The sequence below is a fragment of the Diorhabda sublineata genome, chromosome 6 (assembly GCF_026230105.1).
Source record: "Diorhabda sublineata isolate icDioSubl1.1 chromosome 6, icDioSubl1.1, whole genome shotgun sequence".
In the NCBI taxonomy this organism is placed as follows: domain Eukaryota; kingdom Metazoa; phylum Arthropoda; class Insecta; order Coleoptera; family Chrysomelidae; genus Diorhabda; species Diorhabda sublineata.
This window is the reverse complement of record NC_079479.1, coordinates 35,389,980-35,411,470: the sequence shown is the minus strand read 5'-3', so window position 1 is coordinate 35,411,470 and position 21,491 is coordinate 35,389,980. Positions and strand designations below refer to the sequence as shown.

Here is a 21,491-nt window from a genome sequence, read left to right as displayed (position 1 = left end):
GGTTATTGACGTCTATCGCCATGTTGTATTTGACGTAGAACCATAGATGAACGTTTTATATAGAGGGACAATCGACTTGAAATAATTAAGAATTTTTAATCATCACTACATAATAATTAATAATTTTGAAATGACACGATTTAATGACATAAATAATGTAAACAAACACGTTTACTTTTTTTTTTATTATGTATACGTGACTTCTAATTAAAATATGTTAGCAAAATCATTTCCTTAAAACAATATCGATTAATCGATTTTTTATTCGATTATCGTAAAAATCATTTTGTAGATTGTTTTGACGTAGTAAAAACATACACTGGGAATTTGTTATTATTGTTATTATATACATATAAAAATGTGTCAAGAATGTATAAAATCTTTTTTGTATAAATACATTGATACGTTTTTTGGCGTTATGAGTCATCATATAAATATTATTATTAAACAAAGCACGTATTTCTTTATATAATTTTATAATATACATATACACTACCCTACATAATTGATGACTCCATTGTGCCGAAACGATAAATTTTACAGATAAATATGATAAAGTGTAAGAAGAACACAATCACATCAAGCACTCAACAATCCTTAATACGCCGAAATGGTCCCTAATCACATTAATTTGTTTAAGTATGATGACTATATTCTTCGTTCAACGAGATCACAGTTGGAAAGAAGGCAACATTAATTTTTTTTATTAATATTTATACATATAAACACAGTTAGAAAAAAAAATCGGTGGTATAATCACTTTTATATACGAGGTTGGTCCTAGAAGTAGCTGGCTACTCTGGGGGAGATTGATCCTTCGGTATCAACAGTAAAATATTGGGTAGCAAAGTTTAGACGAGACCGAACGACTTGCTGAGATCAGCATATCAAAATTTTTATGTTTCCTTTGCTGGGACAGGTACTTCTGGGACTATCCTCGTAGCAATAGGGCATTGAAACAAGTGTGTACCTCTAATTTGAAATGTTGATTTGATATATTCACTTTTTTAATCCTATCGTCACATTTTAAATCATGTTTAGTTTAAACTTCCCGCCAAAACGATCAATACCAATATGGCGGTGCTCTGACGTCAATATATGGTAAGTTTGTAAACAGTTGTGGTTTTACGTGATTCAAACAGATTATTTTCACCATAAATCCATGGGATAAAGTGGAAATTTTATTTTCTTCTTCTTACTTCATTATGGAAACTTTAAAATTCCGTATTTTACGCGTTTTAGCTGGTTGTGAATCGTTCGGAAACAATGCAAATATTCTAGAAACTCAGTATTGACATTTTTTGACAAAAAAAATTGAAACATTGTTGCCAATTAGTTTATTTCTAAATAAATCTATGGAATTTTTCACGTTCTAAAAACGTGACTAGCCTCCGGTTAATATATGTATGGTCACAACGCCTATTATAATCAAATATATTAGCATTGTTGTTAAATTCATTTTTTTTCTGATGTTACTGGTAACATCGAGTTGATACAACACCCTGTATATGTCAGTACTGAAACTACAAAGCTATACTTCCATATATGCTCGTTTTTATAATAAAAACTCATTAGTTGAGCGTTTTCTAGGTCGTAGGATCCATTTATGGAAATCCCAGACATTAGTACTTCCGGTTAGTACCAATAAATAGATTGGTTTACTTCCGGTTCGGCTTTTTCAACTTGATTTACGATTTAAACGAAAAAAATTACTTTGGGGACGCTATTTTCAGTAGAAAGTCTCGACTAAATGAATAAAATAATTATTTATTGAGGTTAGGTTATATTAATTGGGTTATAGCTCGTGAAAAATTATTTTTCTTTGAAATTCATTGTGTATAAACAAAACTAAATGCCTTTTCGTGTAATCCATAAATCTAGTACAAAAAACTAAACCGGAAGTCTACCTAACCTCACATCCAGTTCAAAATCCGGACCGGAAGTCATCTAATCCATAAATCTAGTTCAAAAATCGAACCGGAAGTAAACCAAACCATAAATCTAGTTCATAGAGCTCAACCGGAAGTCAAAAAATCCACACATCCAGTCAAAAAAAAGCCAAACCGGAAGTCGGCCATTTAAATTCCTATTAAAAAAACCGGAAGTACTTGGACTTCGATAAATAGGTTTGCAGCCACGAAAACACCAAATTAGAGTGTTCTATTATGATTTTAATCCGGGCGGATACGGAAGTACTTCCTCTTTTAATGGATACCATTTTAAAATTGCCGATTCAATTGTTATTTTTGATAGTGCATAAATTCGATTAAAGAAGGATTACAGTAAAATTACACCACCGTATTTAAAAGTTGAAATTTCTAAATCATTACGATACCCAATAAGCAGTAACAAAAAGTGAGGTTATAATCTTGGAATCGAAAGTTTTTTATTTAATTTCCCTTATTTTCACTGCTTTTTGGATACTAAGTCGTTTTAGATTCAATCTGTGTATTATATAAAGCAATTTTTATCAAAAATTTCAACAAAAATGTCGTATTTTGATATTTATACAGTTATATATAGGATAAAGTTATTTTTATAGACGACAATAACACATATTGATTATGTCACAACATTTATATTTTGGATGACATTACAGCTACCACTTAGTATATATATATATCTCAAATAAAATACTTGTAAGTAATTGAAAACAAAAATTTAATATTTCTTTTCTTTGTTTGGGGTGCAACAGATATTCGTTTTCACGTTGAAAGTTATTTCAAACGAATTTCTAGGTTATGTTCAAAACGCCATAATTGTTTTGTACATATTTTTAGTTTCGAATTGAAAATTACACAAAAAAAGCTTTTATACTTTCATTTTTAATATTAATTTCAAATAAAATATGAATTCAAATGTATTTAACCACTTTTTAGTTAAAAAAAACTAGTTTTTCATCCCAAAATAACACAGGAAATACCTGACATTTTTAACCTTAAATTTAACTATGTACTTGACGTAAAAATTCAAACATGCTGTAGAAATTATTTTATTTCAAACTTTTTGAAATTTTGTGGTCAAATTAAAGTCAGGTGGAAGTACAAGTGACCAAGCAGTATTTTCGAAAATATAACTTCAAAATGACCTTAACTTTGAGTTCACATGTGTTAAAAGATGCAATCATTATAAAATCTAGTTGAATAAATTCAATTTGGAGAACAAAAAACTTGGGTGAAGTGTTCTTTAAAAGAGTTCAACGAAGAAAAAAAGAAATAAAAACTATTTACGATCTAATTGAAATCAGGACTTGTCTCGACATAAATATCGACAATATTTAACAAAAAAAATATTAAAATCAATAACCATCCTAAAAGTATGCTTATAAACTACAAAATATTTATAAAAAAACGTTAAAAAACATAAAAAAATTTCGATCTAGTAATGCTTTTTTGTAATAAAGCTAACCTGAGGCACATTAGGCATAAATTAATATTATTTTTAACACTATCACATTTAGTTTATTATTATTTATTCTTACACTGAGGATATTAAACAAACAATTATCTCACAACAAAAACAACACAAAAAATGGGAATTTTAATCACAACTACTTAATCACTTTCTTATTATTAAAAGTTACTTCGCTCCATGGACGCCATTATTTATGGCCGATTAGACAACTAATCATGACATTAGCTTAAAATCTGGGTACGTTTTACTAAACATAAAGGTTCACAATATGGCGTCTAGTTGAAAACGCGTTGTTCATAATAAATATTTCACATAAAACGGGGTAAATTTCATGAATAACCATGAATATAGATTTAATTTTCAACAAAAATCATAAAAACCCACTTCCACCGACTTTAATTGTTTGAGAGAATAAACTGTACGCGATGCGGAACTATATTCAGAGTGTGAAAATGAACGTACTCTATATTGATTCTCATCGATTGTCATTAAGTTTGGTTTTATAAAATGGTGAATTCATTGCACCCCGTGTTGTTTATTGAAAATTGAATAGACAAAAAGTAAATAACGTGTATTAAATTAATTAGTTAATAACGTTATTGTATCTTGGATCCTTAACAAGGTACTTAAAGCTTAATAAATGTAATTAAAAATGGCGCGATTATAACAAATGTGCTTCGAGGACAGTTTTGAGGACGGACGGCGTTTTTTGGACTTTTATTATTTCTGGTGATTGTGAAGTGGTGTGAAATTATTTTAAATTGAAGGAGTTGAATAGTTTCTGAAATTAATATACAGGGTGATTGATAAAAGTTGTAAATGAGGTATATACGACAAGATAAGTGCTAAAAGATACTTTGGAATGTTTTCAAATTCACATTTCTCAGGTAGGTGATTTATAGTTATTATTAATAATGCAAAATTATAAACAATATTCGATAAATTTTAACAGTTATAAATATTCTCAAGTAACATCATATTAAGTTAAAATATTAGTATATAATTATGACAAGCTCCTCTTTTTTGTGCGCGTAATTTACTAAGCGTTAATAATTATAATTATATCAGTCTTTGATATAAAAATTAAAGCTATATACGAAAAGGCAGCGAGTTTTTTGTGCTTTCAATTGGATCCAAGATACTTTTATAACGAAAAATATATAACAGAGGCAAGTTAATTGTGTTTCAACTCAATTTTATTTTGTTGTGAACAAAAATTTATGTCTGTTTATGTACAAAGTAGGAAATTGAAAATACCTAGTTGAGTTACAACTAGGTTTAGTCCAGTGAACAAAGGTTTTACTTATTTTAAATGTATATTTCTCACCAATCCCCCAACCAGGGTATGAAATTTTTTTGTTGAAACTAACATTGGAAGACGATTTAGTTGAGGAATCGATTTTGAAATGTATCATTGGTCGGATTGACACATCGCTTTGAATCTAGAGAGTTTTGGAAAACTCGCGGCAAATTTGAATCTTTAAGTTTTATTAGGAAATTCAATACACTGTTTTTAGTATAACAAATTCGTTTTCCAAAAATTAGTTTGATATGGTAATATCGCATTTATTTTTCAAACCTTGTATTAGTTTTTTTGTTCCCAACATATATAGGGTGTCCAAAATATACATTATATGATATATTTTAATGTTATTTGATGGATTTTGAGATATAAATTATTCAAAAAGTGAACGTTTCGTATTATAACTTTAAGTATATAAAAAAATTGTATATATACAAATTTGGGACGTCCTATACATTCATAATTATGAGTTGAAATAGCTGTCAATTTTTTATAAATATTTTATAACAAATTGATAAATAAATAAATGTTTTTTATGTACAGGGTGGTTAAATAAAAATGTAGTGTCTTGTAGTGAACATTTTCATCACTAAAATGTTATTATACTATTGATATAATATAGTTTGGACTCCCATTTCGTTATTTTTCCTGTAATTAGCTTTTTTTTTCTTAAATTTCGTGGAAATATACCAACAAGCACCAATTGTCGATTTAATAATGAAAAAAATAATTGATATGAAAATATTTTACACCCCAAAAACTAGTATGTCCAAAAAGTTGAATTACAACAAATATATGTTTCCATCCAGGACCGTAATGAAATTAAAAACAGTTTTTTGCATTCTTTCTTCCAAATAAAAACGGTGAAAAAACAGTTTTTTGAGGTTTTTTTCAGGAATTTTGAGGTTAGGTGATGGAAATAACGATGGTCGATTACATTTTCGGCATTATCAGGAATGTATCTCATGGGGCAGTCCTTTTCGAACGTCCTTTCTCCTACTAAATGACTCAAAGTACACTAAAAACGGTAAAAAAACAGTTTTTTGAGGTTTTTCTTAGAAATTTTGAGGTTAGGTGATGGAAATAACGATGTTCGACTATATTTTCGGCATTATCAGGAATGTATCTCATGGGACAGTCCTTTTCGGACGGTCCTTCTCCTACTAAGTGATTCAAAGTACACTAAAAACGGTAAAAAACAGTTTTTTTGAGGTTTTTCTCAGGAATTTTGAGGTTAGGTGATGGAAATAACGATGTTCGACTATATTTTCGGCATTATCAGGAATGTATCACATGGGACAGTCCTTTTCGGACGTCCCTTCTCCTACTAAGTGACTCAAAGTACACTAAAAACGGTAAAAAACAGTTTTTTGAGGTTTTTCTTAGAAATTTTGAGGTTAGGTGATGGAAATAACGATGTTCGACTATATTTTCGGCATTATCAGGAATGTATCTCATGGGACAGTCCTTTTCGGACGTCCCTTCTCCTACTAAGTGACTCAAAGTACACTAAAAACGGTAAAAAACAGTTTTTTGAGGTTTTTCTTAGAAATTTTGAGGTTAGGTGATGGAAATAACGATGTTCGACTATATTTTCGGCATTATCAGGAATGTATCTCATGGGACAGTCCTTTTCGGACGGTCCTTCTCCTACTAAGTGATTCAAAGTACCCTAAAAACGATAAAAAACAGTTTTTTTGAGGTTTTTCTCAGGAATTTTGAGGTTAGGTGATGGAAATAACGATGTTCGACTATATTTTCGGCATTATCAGGAATGTATCTCATGGGACAGTCCTTTTCGGGCGTCCTTTCTCCTACTAAATGACTCAAAGTACACTAAAAACGATGAAAAAACAGTTTTTTTGAGGTTTTTCTCAGGAATTTTGAGGTTAGGTGATGGAAATAACGATGGTCGATTATATTTTCGGCATTATCAGGAATGTATCTCATGGGACAGTCCTTTTCGGGCGTCCTTTCTCCTACTAAATGACTCAAAGTACACTAAAAACGGTAAAAAACAGTTTTTTGAGGTTTTTCTTAGAAATTTTGAGGTTAGGTGATGGAAATAACGATGTTCGACTATATTTTCGGCATTATCAGGAATGTATCACATGGGACAGTCCTTTTCGGACGGTCCTTCTCCTACTAAGTGATTCAAAGTACCCTAAAAACGATAAAAAACAGTTTTTTTTGAGGTTTTTCTCAGGAATTTTGAGGTTAGGTGATGGAAATAACGATGTTCGACTATATTTTCGGCATTATCAGGAATGTATCTCATGGGACAGTCCTTTTCGGGCGTCCTTTCTCCTACTAAATGACTCAAAGTACACTAAAAACGATGAAAAAAACAGTTTTTTTGAGGTTTTTCTCAGGAATTTTGAGGTTAGGTGATGGAAATAACGATGGTCGATTATATTTTCGGCATTATCAGGAATGTATCACATGGGACAGTCCTTTTCGGACGGTCCTTCTCCTACTAAGTGATTCAAAGTACCCTAAAAACGATAAAAAACAGTTTTTTTGAGGTTTTTCTCAGGAATTTTGAGGTTAGGTGATGGAAATAACGATGTTCGACTATATTTTCGGCATTATCAGGAATGTATCTCATGGGACAGTCCTTTTCGGACGGTCCTTCTCCTACTAAGTGATTCAAAGTACCCTAAAAACGATAAAAAACAGTTTTTTTGAGGTTTTTCTCAGGAATTTTGAGGTTAGGTGATGGAAATAACGATGGTCGACTATATTTTTGGCATCAACAGGAATATATCTCATGGGACAGTCCTTTTCGGACGTCCTTTCTCCTACTAAATGACTCAAAGTACACTAAAAACGATGAAAAAACAGTTTTTTGAGGTTTTTCTTAGAAATTTTGAGGTTAGGTGATGGAAATAACGATGTTCGACTATATTTTCGGCATTATCAGGAATGTATCTCATGGGACAGTCCTTTTCGGGCGTCCTTTCTCCTACTAAATGACTCAAAGTACACTAAAAACGGTAAAAAACAGTTTTTTGAGGTTTTTCTTAGAAATTTTGAGGTTAGGTGATGGAAATAACGATGTTCGACTATATTTTCGGCATTATCAGGAATGTATCTCATGGGACAGTCCTTTTCGGACGGTCCTTCTCCTACTAAGTGATTCAAAGTACCCTAAAAACGATAAAAAATAGTTTTTTTGAGGTTTTTCTCAGGAATTTTGAGGTTAGGTGATGGAAATAACGATGGTCGACTATATTTTTGGCATTAACAGGAATATATCTCATGGGACAGTCCTTTTCGGACGTCCTTTCTCCTACTAAATGACTCAAAGTACACTAAAAACGATGAAAAAAACAGTTTTTTGAGGTTTTTCTTAGAAATTTTGAGGTTAGGTAATGGAAATAACGATGGGTGACTATATTTTCGGCATTATCAGGAATGTATCACATGGGACAGTCCTTTTCGGACGGTCCTTCTCCTACTAAGTGATTCAAAGTACCCTAAAAACGATAAAAAATAGTTTTTTTGAGGTTTTTCTCAGGAATTTTGAGGTTAGGTGATGGAAATAACGATGGTCGACTATATTTTTGGCATCAACAGGAATATATCTCATGGGACAGTCCTTTTCGGACGTCCTTTCTCCTACTAAATGACTCAAAGTACACTAAAAACGATGAAAAAACAGTTTTTTGAGGTTTTTCTTAGAAATTTTGAGGTTAGGTAATGGAAATAACGATGGGTGACTATATTTTCGGCATTATCAGGAATGTATCACATGGGACAGTCCTTTTCGGACGGTCCTTCTCCTACTAAGTGATTCAAAGTACCCTAAAAACGATAAAAAACAGTTTTTTTGAGGTTTTTCTCAGGAATTTTGAGGTTAGGTGATGGAAATAACGATGTTCGACTATATTTTCGGCATTATCAGGAATGTATCACATGGGACAGTCCTTTTCGGACGGTCCTTCTCCTACTAAGTGATTCAAAGTACCCTAAAAACGATAAAAAACAGTTTTTTTGAGGTTTTTCTCAGGAATTTTGAGGTTAGGTGATGGTTACGCGACAAAACCAAAGTTTAAGTGAAAAAACTAACGTTTATTGTATATTTTTCAAAACTACAACTCATAGATACCATAATTTCCAGCATATTTGCCGTAATTCACCCTTTTAGTACATTATTTTCCGTATGATAATATCAGGGCTGTACATCCCTTTGCTCAATCACTATTAAAACCAAAATTCCTTCCCGTAAAAACGGACATACTAGTCGGTTATCGAAAATTCAAAATTCCCGCTCAAATAACCACGAAACACCCAAAATTTCGATACATTTCCAAGCATCTAAATAAATCGAGCTACCGATATAATAGCGTCAGACTTTTTAGATAAAAAAAAATTCAAATCCAAACGCCCCTATCCTCTCATCATAATTCATACACCTCCCTACCGTTAGTCCTCGACGAAATCCTCTTGTTCTGATTGTCCCTGCTCCTCTGAGGGCTGCAATACATATTATACCCCGGTATTATGTGGACCCTCACGTCCCCCGACGGTCTAACGCCTTCCGGTCGTTGCCGTCTGGAAAACGTCACCGTAGTCTTGCAACAACAATATTGAAACAAATTCACGTAGGCGCCGCGGAAATGCTGGTTGGATATACCGTACAGGATGCTGTTGACGCACGATTTGCTTATAGCCAACCAGGCCAAATTGTAGAAAATACTGTCCGGTATTTTTCGCTTGGTACCGACGGCCAGTACCACCCCGAACGGAAGCCAGAATATTACGAACACCACGAAACTGTACACGTTCGAATGCATCAACATGTTGTCCCACGTAAACGTATTCGGAGCTTTGAAACTCGGCCGGGACTTGAATCTACAAAAATTTACCAAATCAGAGCGAATTCAACGCATAAAAAACGCGTTCAGCAAGTGAACATTTCTCGGGTTGTAATTGCTACCAAAACAAGATAGAATGTCGTTGACTTCTCGTCGAAACCGTAATCCGGACAAAGTTAGACCTTATAAACAATCAACTCACCTTCTAATTTGATATCCGGCTCTGATATAAGAAAATAGCGTGACCAGCACCGGCACCAGGACCATAACGACGCTGACCGTCGCCTGATAAGGTATCAAACCCAAGTATTTCCGCCTGCAGTAGTCGAAGGACACGTCGCCGACGAACTGCACGCCGGAAATGCAAGCGCACACTATCCAAAAAACCAGTAAAATCGCCGTGATTTTCCCTCGGGTGAGTTTTTCGTACGCCCCCGAGGAGAAACACAGGCGGTAGTAATTTTCCGTGGCGACCGCGGCTAGCGACAGAACGGTCACGAGGAAACACAGAGTCGCCAAGAACCATTGGAAGCGGCACACCGCCAAATTGTCCCGGAGTCCCGCCAAAATGACGATCGCCGAAGCCGGTACCACCAAACCGGATACGAGCAGATCTGCTAAGGCCACGTTAACGATAAAGGTGTTACCTGAAACGTATTTCGCTAGATTTTTGTTTGACTTTTCGCTCGATCCCCGTATATTGTACTCACCTCTTTTTCTGAGGTAGTCTTCGATCATGACAGCGCTGATCATGAAGACGTTTCCGACACTGCCCAGTGCGGCCAACGACGCGAGTAGAATCAGTCTTGCCAATCGCGACCAATGATCGTTTAGTGTTACCGGAGATACTGATTCCGAAACGTCGGTTATGTTGAGTAAAACCATACCCGCAGTTGCTGAAAATCATTGCGTTTTATTTCTAAATTTTTCATTCGAATCCAATTTTTCTTTTTTTCATCCTCCCCGTATATTATTTATTTTCCTCGTATCGTACATCGCGATAACTATTGAAATCATTTCGAAAAAATGTTATTCGACACATAATTGTCTTGGTATGTCTATTATGCTTTTTATTAATGACGAATCATTGTTTGATTAAGTTAATATTGATAATTTCAAAAATTTTTTCCCGTTAAAACGTGATAAAATATCTGCTTTATACATAAATCGATTCCTTGGGTAATAGGAAAAGCGAGGTGGGTGACACGATCGATTAATGCTTATGAAAAGTTCGTTATTGCTAAAAATTCGAATGTGACAAATAATTTGCTTCCCTCTTAATTATTTTTCATGCCAAAACGACTTTTTACTTAGCTATTTGCAACAAATGAAGTAGTAATAACAAAAACCAACGCCTATTTTGAAATTTTTGAATATTTACTACAATTTTTCAAATAAATATATAATTTCTTATTTAACACCTTGTATATATTTTTATTTGGTTAACGTGTACGTCAAATTAAAAATCGTTTATCTATGATATAATTTATTCATTAAAAAAATCAAACTAAGAATTTTATTTCATAACGTGATGCTGGCTAACGCCGACTCTGTACAGTTTCACACAGCTGACACTAGCAATTGTTGAACCTTGATCACGTCACCACCGCTCGATAATCGACGCGAATACGTTTCGACTAGCGGACCAAATGTATAACCGGTAGTTTATTATTTAAAACATTTTATCGACTCGACTGGGCCTCTATATTTGACGGTTAATTCGTAAAGCACGAATTATGAATCAACTTATCAGCTGTGTTGTGTCGTTTGGAATAATATTTTTTAGTCATCTGAAGTAGGGCTAGGAGAATGTATATGTATCGGTTTTATTATCAAAATTGTGAATGTTTTTCTTTGGTTTAATTGTAAGTATTATTATATTGATATAATTTATTACGAGATTTCGTTTTACGGAAGGTGATATTTCTAATTAATATAAGGATCGTACTAAATATAAATTGTGACATTTTCTAAATAACTGTTATTTACTTGAAGTTTTCAATTTCCTTATTTGTTTTTAGATGTATTTAGAAATGTGTTATCAATTAGCGGAATAATAAATAATTCATAATATATCTTCAGAATGTTAATTAATTTTCCGGGTTATATAATTATTAGTTTTTATTATTCAACTGCCTACCAAAGTAGATATTGAATATCAGTATTTAGAAAAAAATAGTTTTAACTATCAAAAAATAACTGAATAATAGTTTTTTAATGTAAATAAAGGGGAGGTATTTTTGAAATAATTTTGTTGATTTGAATGTACGTGTAAAGCCAGCTCTGGTATAGAAGTGGGCGTACTTCGTAAGGGGGGTATTGAAAATTCAGTATTAATAAATCAGTGCCGGCTTTGAAAAGGGGGTTTATAAATTTTATTTAAATTGTATACAGAATTTAGTGGTTAAAACTTGAAAAAAATTGACGAACGTGACAATTCGATGGTAAAATTACCTATACGGGGTATATTCATAATAAAGTGCGTAAAAAATTATTTCAAATGAAACCTGCCTACAAAATTATTAATAAAGGTGAAACAAATTTCCTTTTTTTTCACAGTAACGGCTTAAGGTAATTTTTAGTTATTTATACGAGGTGTGAAAAATATTTTATATCGTTAGGTCTTTATATAAAACATAAAAGGTATTCCAGAGGTAATCTACGTCACCAATGTGATTATTATACGAGGTTAAGTCATGAATTATAAACCGTCCAACATCTGGTATAGAAGTGAGCGTACTTCGTAGGGGGGTATTGAAAATTCAGTATTAATAAATCAGTGCCGGCTTTGAAAAGGGGTTTATAAATTTTATTTATATGTATACAGAATTTAGTGGTTAAAACTTGAAAAAAATTGACGAACGCGACAATTCGATGGTAAAAATACATATACGGGGTATATTCATAATAAAGTGCGTAAAAAATTATTTCAAATGAAACCTGCCTACAAAATTATTAATAAAGGTGAAACAAATTTCCTTTTTTTTCACAGTAACGGCTTAAGGTAATTTTTAGTTATTTATACGAGGTGTGAAAAATATTTTATATCGTTAGGTCTTTATATAAGACATAAAAGGTATTCCAGAGGTAATCTACGTCACCAATGTGATTATTATACGAGGTTAAGTCATGAATTATAAACCGTCCAACATCTGGTATAGAAGTGAGCGTACTTCGTAGGGGGGTATTGAAAATTCAGTATTAATAAATCAGTGCCGGCTTTGAAAAGGGGTTTATAAATTTTATTTATATGTATACAGAATTTAGTGGTTAAAACTTGAAAAAAATTGACGAACGCGACAATTCGATGGTAAAAATACATATACGGGGTATATTCATAATAAAGTGCGTAAAAAATTATTTCAAATGAAACCTGCCTACAAAATTATTAATAAAGGTGAAACAAATTTCCTTTTTTTTCACAGTAACGGCTTAAGGTAATTTTTAGTTATTTATACGAGGTGTGAAAAATATTTTATATCGTTAGGTCTTTATATAAAACATAAAAGGTATTCCAGAGGTAATCTACGTCACCAATGTGATTATTATACGAGGTTAAGTCATGAATTATAAACCGTCCAACATCTGGTATAGAAGTGAGCGTACTTCGTAGGGGGGTATTGAAAATTCAGTATTAATAAATCAGTGCCGGCTTTGAAAAGGGGTTTATAAATTTTATTTAAATTGTATACAGAATTTAGTGGTTAAAACTTGAAAAAAATTGACGAACGTGACAATTCGATGGTAAAATTACCTATACGGGGTATATTCATAATAAAGTGCGTAAAAAATTATTTCAAATGAAACCTGCCTACAAAATTATTAATAAAGGTGAAACAAATTTCCTTTTTTTTCACAGTAACGGCTTAAGGTAATTTTTAGTTATTTATACGAGGTGTGAAAAATATTTTATATCGTTAGGTCTTTATATAAGACATAAAAGGTATTCCAGAGGTAATCTACGTCACCAATGTGATTATTATACGAGGTTAAGTCATGAATTATAAACCGTCCAACATCTGGTATAGAAGTGAGCGTACTTCGTAGGGGGGTATTGAAAATTCAGTATTAATAAATCAGTGCCGGCTTTGAAAAGGGGTTTATAAATTTTATTTAAATTGTATACAGAATTTAGTGGTTAAAACTTGAAAAAAATTGACGAACGTGACAATTCGATGGTAAAATTACCTATACGGGGTATATTCATAATAAAGTGCGTAAAAAATTATTTCAAATGAAACCTGCCTACAAAATTATTAATAAAGGTGAAACAAATTTCCTTTTTTTTCACAGTAACGGCTTAAGGTAATTTTTAGTTATTTATACGAGGTGTGAAAAATATTTTATATCGTTAGGTCTTTATATAAGACATAAAAGGTATTCCAGAGGTAATCTACGTCACCAATGTGATTATTATACGAGGTTAAGTCATGAATTATAAACCGTCCAACATCTGGTATAGAAGTGAGCGTACTTCGTAGGGGGGTATTGAAAATTCAGTATTAATAAATCAGTGCCGGCTTTGAAAAGGGGTTTATAAATTTTATTTAAATTGTATACAGAATTTAGTGGTTAAAACTTGAAAAAAATTGACGAACGTGACAATTCGATGGTAAAAATACATATACGGGGTATATTCATAATAAAGTGCGTAAAAAATTATTTCAAATGAAACCTGCCTACAAAATTATTAATAAAGGTGAAACAAATTTCCTTTTTTTTCACAGTAACGGCTTAAGGTAATTTTTAGTTATTTATACGAGGTGTGAAAAATATTTTATATCGTTAGGTCTTTATATAAGACATAAAAGGTATTCCAGAGGTAATCTACGTCACCAATGTGATTATTATACGAGGTTAAGTCACGAATTATAAACCCTCAAACATCGAACGTTCACTTTGGGTACTAATTAATCGTAAACTACTTTCTTCGCATTTTTTTTTTTTTAAATTTTCGAGTTTCGGGATCGGAACTTTGTTAGACTCGTTCAATTACGATTTGTTTTTGTTTTGTATAAAATTACAGGTAATGCAAACGGTTAGTTCGTCGAAATTAACGCCACAATGGACACCAATACGCCCCAATCTTTAATCAACGAATACACGGAAGTCTACAGTCGACTTCCTCTAAAAACCCAATTGATCTACGGTTCCGGACACGTCCTCAACGACGTCTGCGCGTCGATGTGGTTCACCTACCTCCTGGTATTCTTCCAATACGTACTAGAATTCGACAACGTCCAAACTGGTTTGCTGCTACTCATAGGGCAAATAGCCGACGCCGTATCGACCCCGTTCGTCGGCTACAATTCCGACAAATCGGAAGGTTCGTGCATAACTCGGTACGGCAAACGAAAAACCTGGCACCTGATCGGCACCGGTTGCGTCCTCGGCGCCTTCCCCTTCATCTTCTCCAGCTGCGTCGGTTGTTCGCGCGACCGCGATTCGGCCGAACTCTTCTACTACGCCATGTTCGTGATTATCTTCCAGTTCGGCTGGGCCTCGGTGCAAATATCCCATTTGTCCTTGATACCCGAGCTGACGCCGAACGAACGCGATCGCACCAAATTAACCGCCGTTCGGTACTCCTTCACCGTCATGTCGAACGTTTTGGTTTACGTAATCGCGTGGCTGGTGTTGCGTATTAACGAATCGTCGAAAATAGGTCCGGGGGACGAATTGAAGTTCGAACACGTCGTTTGGTCGGTGTTGATCGTCGGTTCGACGTGCACGGCGGTGTTTCAAACTTACATCAGCGAGGCGGATAACGGCGCCGGCGTCGACGTTAGAGGTGGACAGATCCGATCCACTATTGGCGATTTGTTCAAAACTATCGAGATTTATAGGATAGCCGTGGTGTATATGTCGTCTAGATTGTTTATTAATTTGTCTCAAGTATTTATTCCTTTGTATTTACACGAATCTCTCGATATGAACGCCAGTTCGTTGGCTTTGGTACCTCTGGTTATGTATGTAGGTAGTTTCGTCACGTCTTTGCTCGTAGAAACCGTCAACGGAGTTTTCGGAAGGAGTTCCACGTATACTTTGGGTAGTTTTTTGGGTATTATCGCCGCTGTTTGGATCAAATTCGGGTACGGCGACGATTATTCGACGTATTTCATTTACGTCATAGCCGTGATCCTCGGCGCCGCCGGTTCTATCGTTTTGGTGACCAGTATAGGGATTACGACCGATTTTATAGGGGAAGATACTCATAATGGGGCTTTCGTTTTCGGGGTTATGAGTTTTACTGATAAATTATCGAACGGCCTAGCGGTTATCGTTATTCAGTATTTCCACAGCGGTATTTCCGATAAATATTTTTATAGGGACGTTTTGACTTATATTTGCGGGGGGTCCGTCATGTGCGGCGCCGTGGCGGTCCTTTTCGGTACCTGCGGTATACGTAGATCGTACGAAAGGATCCCCGAAATTGTCGCTTGAAGAATCTCGTCGTTTCCGAGGCTGGTTCGAAATTAAACCGAAATTATTAAGTCGCAGACCTGATATTTTCGTACTTTTACCGCCTCCCCCGATGCCTTTTTCGTTAAAATATCTCTACTTATCACGGGATTATTCTATCTTCGAATCGCAGTCTTCGTCAATTAACACGAGGCCGCCCCTGGCTACGTCTGAACAACACGGGCCAGGCCGACGCTGGCTTGTCTGCAGGACCGGCGTTGGTTTCATGTTTAATCGAAAATTTTGATTTATATTCAAACCATCCTCGTAATAAACGAAATATTTACGTTTAATCGATTATCTGAATAAATGTATATACAAGATGTGATCGAAAAGTTTAATCACAATGCGGAAGTAAACTTTAGTTCATTTTTTAAGTTTCTGTGGTTTAAAATTGCAAATTTTCGTCCGTGTTCGAGATTAAATGACATCCAGGCACTTTTTTTATCTTTAACTGTCCCATTTCTACTCGTAAATCTCAAATATCGCTTATAATCATAGACAAATTTTTTTTTGGGTACTTTTTTTACCTCGTAGTATAGGTGGCGGTCCTTTTCGGTCCCTGCGGTATACGTAGATCGTACGAAAGGATCCCAGAAATTGTCGCTTGAAGAATCTCGTCGTTTCCGAGGCTGGTTCGAAATTAAACCGAAATTATTAAGTCGCAGACCTGATATTTTCGTACTTTTACCGCCTCCCCCGATGCCTTTTTCGTTAAAATATCTCTACTTATCACGGGATTATTCTATCTTCGAATCGCAGTCTTCGTCAATTAACACGAGGCCGCCCCTGGCTACGTCTGAACAACACGGGCCAGGCCGACGCTGGCTTGTCTGCAGGACCGGCGTTGGTTTCATGTTTAATCGAAAATTTTGATTTATATTCAAACCATCCTCGTAATAAACGAAATATTTACGTTTAATCGATTATCTGAATAAATGTATATACAAGATGTGATCGAAAAGTTTAATCACAATGCGGAAGTAAACTTTAGTTCATTTTTTAAGTTTCTGTGGTTTAAAATTGCAAATTTTCGTCCGTGTTCGAGATTAAATGACATCCAGGCACTTTTTTTATCTTTAACTGTCCCATTTCTACTCGTAAATCTCAAATATCGCTTATAATCATAGACAAATTTTTTTTTGGGTACTTTTTTTACCTCGTAGTATAGGTGGCGGTCCTTTTCGGTACCTGCGGTATACGTAGATCGTACGAAAGGATCCCAGAAATTGTCGCTTGAAGAATCTCGTCGTTTCCGAGGCTGGTTCGAAATTAAACCGAAATTATTAAGTCGCAGACCTGATATTTTCGTACTTTTACCGCCTCCTTTGATGCCTTTTTCGTTAAAATATCTCTACTTATCACGGGATTATTCTATTTTCGAATCGCAGTCTTCGTCAATTAACACGAGGCCGCCCCTGGCTAAGTCTGAACAACACGGGCCATGCCGACGCTGGCTTGTCTGCAGGACCGGCGTTGGCTTCATGTTTATTCGAAAATTTCGCTTTATATTCGAACCACCCTCGTAATAAACGAAATATTCAAGATTTTGCTACTCCAAATCGATTATCTAAATAAACGTATATACAAAGTGCGATCGAAAAGTTTAATCACAATGCAGAAGTAATCTTTAGTTCATTTTTTAAGTTTCTGTGGTTTAAAATTGCAAATTTTCGTCCGTGTTCGAGATTAAATGACATCCAGGCACTTTTTTTATCTTTAACTGTCCCATTTCTACTTGTAAATCTCAAATATCGCTTATAATCATAGAAAAATTTTTTTGGGTACTTTTTTTAATTTTTACAAAGTCTAGGTACCTCGTAGTATCGTATTTTCTTATAAAAAGTGAATATACAAGGGACTAAATACGTACCCTTGAAACTTTCTTAAACGAATCACTCTATATAATTTGACGTAATATATTGCTTAATAAAAATTAATATAAATGAAAAACCCTGTATAAATCGTAATATGTAGTGTCAAATGAGTCAAATTTTTGTACTAGACATAAAAAAAATTCATAAAAACAAATCAGTTTGTGCAAAAATTTATGATCCATCCTGTATAACCGAAAATGCTTAATGCCTGAAATAATTTAGATCGATATGAAAATTTCATACGATAAATTTAATTGGAGAAAGTTGTTCCTTAACGTCCAATCAAACAACTAATCACCCTGTATTTATTATTATATTTATAACAAAGAAAATATTGTGATTTTATACGAGGTGTGACACTGTAAACTTACATTAATTTTTTTTGGTCTATTTTCTAAATTTCTGCATTAAAAGAACCACCCTATATTCAATTTTTTTCCATAGATTGGATTTTTTTCAAAATTGCTATCATAAATGAAATAATTAAAATAGTTTAACACAATTTACCTAGATCCGGACCTGTAATTTATTCACAAATTATTTGATGGAAGCCAATTGACTACCGAAAATTTCAAATAATCTATTTTCGTTATACTCTCGATAATTTTATATATTTTTGAACAAATTTTTATTAACTATGCCTAGTTTGTAAAAATAAAAAAAAATCATGTGGAATAAAAAATCTTGTTTTTTGTTGGGCAATATCGTAAACAAGAAAGGAAACTATCATTATGACAAGGTAACATACCATACGTTCCGCTACCTCATAGTAGATGTCGCGACTATCACTATATATATTTATATACGTTTAGTACGTTGAAATTTTTTATTCGACAATTTAAACATTAAAATGAACGTAGAATTGAATATTTAGAATACAGGTGTTTTTAACTTTTGTTAATAGCAGCTGGAATTATTTCTAAAAATTCATTTATATACAAATCTAACCTAAAAACCTTTTTATATTCACTATTTTCTAAATGTGATAAAGTATATTGTATACTCATTGATTGTGATTGTTAGAAAAATAAAAATGTGAAGATTACGATTGTTTTTTTTCCTTTTCGGAATTATACAGGGCGTTTTCAGTATGCTTTAAAATGAGATAACTATTTTTGATATTTTTCACCTTTTCTTATCTATGACCTTGAATATATTTTTGTGGCTCAAAATTTTCTAGCGTGCAATACAAAGCACGAAGGTAACGCAATGCCTGCAATTTCAAATTGTAATTAGCTCAAATTGAGGAGGAAGTCGTTATGCATAAAATCTTATCAAACCCTGCGAAAGTGCATTCGAACACGCATTTACTGTAATCATATGTCGAAATTTTTAAGAATTCCGACAATTTACATCATCGATAACATATTTTGAAATAATAATAATTGAAAATAGTATGATCATTACTTTAACGTGAAAATATGACGCCATCTTGTTTTAAAATATTGTAGCTTATGAATGGAATTTGGATTATTTTTTACCAAATAACAAGAATACTACGAGTAATTATTCATCTTATATCACTATCTAATTTAAAAAAAAAACGTTTTTCTTTTACATTCAATAAAATGATTTATAATATTTCCGAATAAAATATTAAAATCCGCCATAATTGTTGACAGTTACGTCACCGTTTAAGAAACAAAGATAATTATAATACTAACGTAACGTTGCCAAGTTTATTTTTTTCCACTTAATCTGAATACGTTATATAAATAATTTCTTCTTCATATTTTGGATTATCTATTGATTAAATTCCTTCAATTTTTCATTCCTTAGCCTTTTTATATGTTTTTTATGATGAATCGTTATGATTTTAGGTGTTTTTTGATAATAAATTCGTTTTTGGAATCAGTTGAAAATATTTTCTTTTAGTTTTCGGTTTTTATCAAAATATTGTGAATCAAATATAAAAGAGACATAAAATCATATACGAGGGACTAACAAATATTGAATAAAAAATATATATATTTGAATATATTATATTTTTATCAATTTTAAAATTATATTTCGATAATTTTTGGACCCAAATTGGTTTTCCTCTTTATTAAAAGAAACAGATACGATTTATCCATATTAATTTTATTTTTATTGCTTTCATTTCGGTAAAATTAATTCATATGCTAAAAGAACAAAATATTTTCCAATTTTACAGAAAGTAGAACTAATGACTTGACAACACAGCATTTAGCGATTACATTTCACGTCTGTTGTCTGGTTGTACAGGGTCGCATCGTTATATAAACTTTTTACAAAATTATTTTTCATAACAAAATTCATATTTTGGTAAAACTGATATTACTTGTTAAATTTTTTCTACTTTGTTTCTGAATCGTCAAAATTTCTACTTATATAACTTCATCTAGAAGTTACAAAGGTCTCAGCCAGTTATTTATAAACTGCCACATGAATCAAAATTAAGATAGCAATGACAGTGTTGCCAAATTTATATTAGGATGTCGTAGAAGATATTCTGCAGCGATTGGAAGTTCGAGATTGAGCACTGCGCGTGCTCCGTACGCAGTACAACGTCAGTGATACCAATAGAATATTCCCAACGTCACTAAATGGTAAATATTTTCTTTTTAATTGGCGCTAATTATATTAAATTGATATTATTATCATCGTTAAATGTTTAATCGATTTTTTTGATGAAATTACGATAAACAAATGAAGTGACATTACGATTAAACAACAACAACGATCAATTTTTTATTTATTTTAATTTTTGACTCGTCTATTATTGTAAACAAAACAATTTTTTCACAATACTGTCATTTTCATGGTTATTTATTTGATATTAGAGTAAATTTTTAATTTAAAAGTCACTTTTTCGTTATATAGACCTCGTATATATATATATATATATAAAAAATTAGTAACATTATTTGTTTGAAATAATGGTTTTTCTTTTATAATATTGTTGAATTACACTAATTATATTTATATTTAAGTATTTTTTACAAGATATCTATTAAATTTTGAATAGTTTTATTAGCAATTGTCATTCACATACCATCATCTTGTTTTTTACTCACATATCACACTATAACGAAATAATGAAATTTATCATCGACTCACCCTGTTTAACACACAACCGGCAGTGGTGATCAATACAAAATAGATTTCATATCCCTGTATTAGATTCGTCTAACTCGGGATCTCTTGAACTCTAATTGCAAATGGGTTGTTTTCGTTTAATTGGAAACCGACGCCGGTGTCTACCTCTGGCGTAGCAACGGATTAATACTGAAGAGGTCTAGACGTTAGGCGGTTGTTCGACTAAATCGCATGCGCGCAACAAGTTACGAACATTAGAGAAACGGAAAACTACACTGAGAAATTAAATACTTTTATTGTATATGTATATGTATATTTATTTACAGTGAGTTCTTTTTTGAATTATAATTTTTTTTATTGTAAATACTAGTTATAATGTATTGTAAAATAAATAAAAACATTCTAGACGCAGTTTTAATACTGAAACTGGTGACATTTGATTTTTTTTTTGTTATCGAAATATAATATACAAAATATCGAATTTTAATTTTGGTCTACGCTTATTATTAACAACAAATCGATTGTTTTCTACTCGATTTCTAGTTTCCAATTATA

The 21,491-nt window shown here is 32.8% G+C and overlaps 2 protein-coding genes across 3 annotated transcripts; one reads left to right on the top strand and one right to left on the bottom strand.

The window, feature by feature from the left end:
• The first annotated feature begins 2,743 nt into the window (after positions 1-2,743).
• LOC130445738 (major facilitator superfamily domain-containing protein 12-like) lies at positions 2,744-18,921 on the top strand. Of its 2 annotated transcripts, none has more exons than XM_056781579.1 (2): positions 2,744-4,301; positions 14,564-18,915. In XM_056781579.1, the coding sequence occupies exon 2, from the start codon at positions 14,602-14,604 to the stop codon at positions 15,979-15,981; it is 1,380 nt and encodes a 459-aa protein (XP_056637557.1). In that variant the 5' UTR covers positions 2,744-4,301; positions 14,564-14,601; the 3' UTR covers positions 15,982-18,915. The 2 variants fall into 2 exon arrangements, with proteins under 2 accessions (XP_056637557.1, XP_056637558.1); XM_056781580.1 differs by lacking the exon at positions 2,744-4,301 and adding an exon at positions 11,286-11,402 and having other exon boundaries at positions 14,564-18,921.
• Positions 9,007-20,994, bottom strand: LOC130445739 (melatonin receptor type 1B-like). Its single transcript, XM_056781581.1, has 4 exons — positions 20,958-20,994; positions 10,248-10,433; positions 9,740-10,184; positions 9,007-9,574 (listed from the first exon to the last, which is right to left on the bottom strand). Exons 2-4 carry the CDS (start codon positions 10,420-10,422, stop codon positions 9,121-9,123), a joined length of 1,074 nt encoding a protein of 357 aa, XP_056637559.1. The 5' UTR covers positions 10,423-10,433; positions 20,958-20,994; the 3' UTR covers positions 9,007-9,120.
• Between the last annotated feature and the right edge of the window lie 497 nt (positions 20,995-21,491).